General features: G+C 42.5%; 1 protein-coding gene across 1 annotated transcript; it reads right to left on the minus strand.

Moving 5' to 3' along the window:
* Nucleotides 1-3,614: 3,614 nt before the first annotated feature.
* foxl2a (forkhead box L2a) lies at nucleotides 3,615-5,458 on the minus strand. The gene has a single exon (XM_061828313.1). It carries the CDS (start codon nucleotides 5,209-5,211, stop codon nucleotides 4,297-4,299), a length of 915 nt encoding a protein of 304 aa, XP_061684297.1. The 5' UTR covers nucleotides 5,212-5,458; the 3' UTR covers nucleotides 3,615-4,296.
* Nucleotides 5,459-5,674: the final 216 nt, after the last annotated feature.

The raw sequence follows: 5,674 nt of genomic DNA on the forward strand, positions 1-5,674 counted from the left end.
TTCAAAGCTGCTAAAATGCAACACCTCCACGCAAGAATCAATAATATTCAAGTTAGTCGTTTGTCTTGATCCACACGTTCTAATGACGCATGCGTGTTTTATAAGCAGCCACTGTAAACAAACCATTCCTAAATGAGTTCTTCTAAACTAAACCATTGTCATTCTTAGGTGCAACTGGTTCATTTGTTTATTATACATGGAATGTTGGTTTGCAAAAAAAAAATGTCGACTGATTATTTAAAAATTATAGTCTTAATCCGGCGCCCCGGGTGCGCATGAGTTGTAGAGCTTTGGCCTTACAGTTCTGAAGACCTGGGTTGAAATCCCGTCCCCCGTGTCCTCCCTGTGTGGAGCTTCCATGTTCTCCCCGTGTCTGCATGGGTTTTCTCCGGGGACTCCGGTTTCCTCCCACATCCCGAAAAATGCATTCATTGGAAACTCTAAATCGCCCCTATATGTGTGATTGTGAGTGCAACTGAACTGTTGTCTGTCTCCATGTGTCCTGCAATTGACTGGCAACCAGTTCAGGGTGTACCCTGCCTCCTGCCCGATGACAGATAGGCTCTGGCACACCGTGACCCTCGTGAGGATAAGAAGCTCAGAAAATGGATACATCTTAATCCATGTCTGAAATACACCAATTACACACAGATAAACCCCGTGCAAACAATTGCCTGTAGAAGAAAACAAAAGCTTGTACTTAATTATATTTGTGTTCACTTTTTGTTGAGCCAGTTTGCTGAAGAATTATGTGGCCTTTTGAATTTCCATATTAAAAAAAACTGTGTGCTTCATAACGTCACAGGATGTTTTACAATCTGCAGAATAACAAATAACGCATGCAGCTTGCAAGAAATCAGGAACAAATGATCTGTGCTTAATTCACTCCGTTTTCGTATTTGTTGTATACGATCCAAAATGTTACCTTTTTTTGTATTATGCGCACAGCGTATTTTATATGTTTTGCCGAATTTCATTCAACCATCTTGCAACTGCAACGATATTTAGATACTGTTTCTGAGCAATTGGATTAAAATTAATCTGGACAAGTACTTAACGTTTGCACCTCTTCCATCTGATAGTTAAGGTATTTTCAATCATGTTGATCCAGTATAATATATACTGGTGTCCCATATGCCGATGTTGCTTTGGATGTTTGGGACAGGACCAAATCTAGGCCTGTGTTGGACCCATGAACCTCGAGTGGCCTTATCTCCCTGAGCCCCCCCGAGACATCCTGTATGCAGGCCCATTGTTTCAGACCTCCCGGGTGAACTGTCAACCTCTGTGAGCACATGCACACCTGCCATCCAGCACGGTTCACCGACGTGGTAATTTTATGTATGCGTGTAACCATTGGGTCCTTATGTTAATCAACATTTCTCTGTCTGTGCGCTTTAGAAAACACATTTTAGAGAGGACGCATCTTTTTTTTAAACTCACGCACATGATTGAAAAACAAACATTCTTTTGGTGTGAGACAAATGTCAATATAGAAATTTTGCAGCATGCTTTAAAACTGTCGTTTTGTTTAGAGATGTTGTGTTATCCCCCCAAATACTCAGAAGCCCGTCGGTGGCCGATAGTTTATATAATTGCGCGTTGCACACGCGCTAAAAGATACTTTTAAACACTTGTATTTGTTGTTCTAAGAGTTGTTTGCCATTCAAACGCGCCCTTGTCTCCTGCATGTTTATAAAACATAAATGTGAGGAAACAGACACAACTGCATGCTCCCCTTGTACAGACATAGATGCACAAGTGTTGCTAGTTCCATTTCCATATGGGGGGGGGGGGATGCAAGCCAAGCCACTCGTTGAATAAGAGCTCTCAACATACATTTGGGAGAACTTGTAATGAATCCCATCACAATTGTGCTTACATGCACGATATTGTACAAAGAATAACCAATCTCCGAAAATATAACTATAATACAGACTGGTCGACAGTCAGTCATAAACGACCATTGACACTTACATTCACGGCAGAACAGGCCAGGGAGTGAGCATTACACAGTCAGTGACTGTAAGAATAATAATAATGATACTACTACTACTACTACTACTACTGCTATTAGTAGTACTACTACTAATAACAATAATAACAATATAATCAATATCATACAATGCATTTAAAATTAAAACGGTTGCAAGGAAATATCATGTAGATTTCATTGTTCTTGTACTATATATGCTTCCAAACGTAGGCTATATACTTATTTTCTTCGTTTGATGTGCCAAAACCGTCGTCTTTATTTTACTTACATTTACACTTACTTTCTTTTTATTATAACACAAACTTGTTTTTTTTTAAACTACCTCTATGAATGCAATAAAGCTTTGAGAAATTTTGACGTATTAAATTAATATACTGTAGTACACTACCAGCCTGTAAAGGGGCGGGGGGGGGGGGACAAGCATAGGCTATACGTCAGAGGGAACACTGTTATTTCTGCAAATGCACCGTAGATTTAATAAAGATTCCCCTTGGAGCAGACACACAGGAGTCTGTGTGTGTATTGATGTTGCACTTGGATGAAAAGTGTGTTGGATAGTCAGTCGCAGGGACAGAATTTATGAATGTGAGTGTGTGTCTACGCCTCAGAATCAAAACATTGCATTAGTTTCACTTTGAACATGGGCGCCAAAATCATATGATCTCACAAGGGTGAGTCCTTAACTTCATTAATGTTTAACTACATAAGAGAAAATAATAGACTACACCTATCGAGCACAGTAGGGCGTAATTTGTTGTGACGTCCTCAAAAACTGAACTCAAACAGCAATCGGGTCAAACACAACCATGCTTACTTGAAATTTGACCTTAACGTCATTGCGTTTGATGTTGTTGCCCAATGTATCAGTTTCTTCTGCCGCTGCCATGGTAATAATTGTCTTAGCGATTTTAAACTTCATCACACAAAAGTAAGAGTTTCCTGCGTGAATTCCGCTTTTATACCTAAATAAGTTCAACCCGTGCTCACTATGCAGAGACCTTAAACTTTCAAGAGCAATGAATTATTGTGATTACTTTGGTTGCTGTCTTCTGTAGTGACGTCTCTTCTCTAATGGGATTAATATGTTTTTAATAATTTCACAATTTGATTGTTATTTGAGTTTCTAAAATAAAAAAAGTTAAAAACAAATGTTTTTTTGTAAAAAGAATGAGTAGTAATACATACATTTTCTGTTATCTGATTTTCTCTGGAGGCAAAATGAACCTCGTGTTTCAAGGCCAAATCAGGCGTTTTTTGTTGTATTCTTATTTAGCGGTATCAAAATGTAAGCAAGCCATTGATATTTGTTTTAATTTTCGGAAACATTAAAACAAGCTATATTAAATTGATAGTTTTGGTCTTGTGGCTATATATTATTTTTTAATACTACGAAAACCTGAAGCGAAATAGAAAAAAACCTGCATATGCTTTGCCAACAGGTAAATTAAAAATATATATAAAACAAGGCATTTGTTTAATTCATTTTCGCAGTTAGTGTAAAGTTATTTCCCCCCCAATAATGTTCCATTTGTAAAAGTGAAATATTTTCAGACATTCGTTCTTCAAAAGTGGTTGCTACTATTTGCCTTTAAAAGAGATAGCTTCATGAACACTGAAGTCTTTTAGCAAATACATGTTTATTAAGAAATTCACAAATCTAAAAAAATATGGAAAAGTGCTAATTAAACTTAAACATGGCCTCAAGATGAACGAAAGAATGTACAGTTTCACGTTACTTTTATTTTTATTCTTTTAAAGACATGCAAATCCTGGTCCTGGCCCATTTCATGTTATTGAAAATTAATATGTGGAGAAAATAAAACACGAAACATGGAATACCCTGAATTGTCTTCGTGACGATAGATCGTTTTTTTTTTTTCAACTGAAGATTTACAACAATGCAAGCTTGGCTCAGTCAAAGTTTTTTGAAGGCTGAAGTTAAGATTCAACTTTATATTTTTGGCTTGCTTTTGTGAAGCCGCGCGTACAGCTGAGAAGTACGCAATGTCACACTTCCACAATCGTTTCTCCGTGGAAATATAAATGCGTTGTGCACACAACGAAGTCGTCAACAGACAGTTCGGTTCTAAATGTTCCGCTACCTGATGCGCGTTTTGGCGACTCCGTTTACATCCGGACTCTTGTTTGTCAACATCGGCACCTCCACTGCATGGCTGCAACCGAACGTGGTCTCCCCACCCACCAAAAAGGAGAACAAAACATACCCCCCTCCACTTAAAAAAGCACGCATCAAAATCACACTCTTTTGGGGAGTTCTCGTATTTGTACACGGGTCACATTTAAATATCAATCCTCGTGTGCAAGGCAGAGTGTTTGCTCTCGTGTTCCCAGTACGAGCAGTGCATCATGGACAGCTCCGCAGGTTGACGAGAGCAAGCGAACTGAAGACCGGCTCCGTTGCCGGACGAGACCGGGGGCGGCGCGGCGGTGGCCGTGCTCAGCTGCTGGGAGTGGTGGGGGTGTGCCGGGTGGTGATGGTGGCCCACTCCGTTGTAAGAGTTCACCATCGCCGGGAGCGCCATGCTCTGCACCCGCGAGTAGGGGTTGTAGGAGGCGGGGGCGGACAGAGCCTTGACCGGGCTAACGTTGCCGCTGGCCATCTGACAGGAAGTGTACGACATCGGGGTGGGCGGCTGGCCCAACGACCACGAGTTATTCATGAAGCTGGACTGAAGGTACTTGGGTGGGGACAGATAGCCGTAGCCGTCCCCTCCGAATAGGGACTTTCCTGGCTGGAAGTGCGTGGGCGGCGGCCTGAACGGTCGCTTCATTCGCCGGCGCCTCCGGTAGTTGCCCTTCTCGAACATGTCCTCGCATGCCGGGTCAAGAGTCCAGTAGTTGCCCTTCCTTTCCCCGCCGCCCTCCCGCGGAACCTTGATGAAGCACTCGTTGAGACTCAGGTTGTGGCGGATGCTGTTCTGCCAGCCCTTCTTATTTTTCTCATAGAATGGAAACTTACTGATGATGTACTGGTAAATACCAGAAAGCGTGAGACGCTTCTCGGAGCTTTCTCGGATCGCCATGGCGATGAGGGCTACATAGGAGTACGGAGGCTTCTGAGAAGGATCCGGCTTTTCGGCGACTTTTTCCTGGACAGGCTCTTCTTTTGGCCGGTCTTTCTCCTTGGAGGTGTTGCTATCGTGGATCATCAACGCCATAGCGTCAGCGTCCGGGTTTGAGTAAGTTGCCATCATTTCCCGACAAAACAAAACCGCCCCAGTCCCAAAGTCGAAGCAACGTGTTGCTCTCCCGGTGATTCCGTGGTGATGTGCAGACAGAGCAGCAACGGATGCACGGCGACGTGTTCTTTTTGCGCCCCTGTAGGTGGCCGTACATGGGGACCTTCTTAACTCACCCCCCCCCCCACCACCAAATTGGTTTATGACCGAGGCGCAACTCCAGTTGTGATATGTGACTCAGTAAGCCCAACCCTTTCCTCGTTTCTTCCCCGCGTTCGCGCACTCTTGTCTACCGGACGACGTAGTGCCACGTGATTTGTGCACTTGAGAGTTCCGCCTCCAGTTCCAGTCAACTGGAAAAGATGTAACTGCAACAATCGATTTAATTAAAGCGAATCACCCAAGTTCACAATCAACGTGCATTTTGCGAGTGAGTTTGCCTCAAACCTCAAAATAATTCTTGACGGTGTATAAATGA

This window comes from Syngnathoides biaculeatus, chromosome 8 (genome assembly GCF_019802595.1).
Source record: "Syngnathoides biaculeatus isolate LvHL_M chromosome 8, ASM1980259v1, whole genome shotgun sequence".
NCBI lineage: Eukaryota > Metazoa > Chordata > Actinopteri > Syngnathiformes > Syngnathidae > Syngnathoides > Syngnathoides biaculeatus.

Bases quoted from the DNA above. Each gene is read 5' to 3' on its own strand.
- foxl2a (XM_061828313.1), bottom strand. From the start codon at position 5,211: ATGATGGCAACTTACTCAAACCCGGACGCTGACGCTATGGCGTTGATG.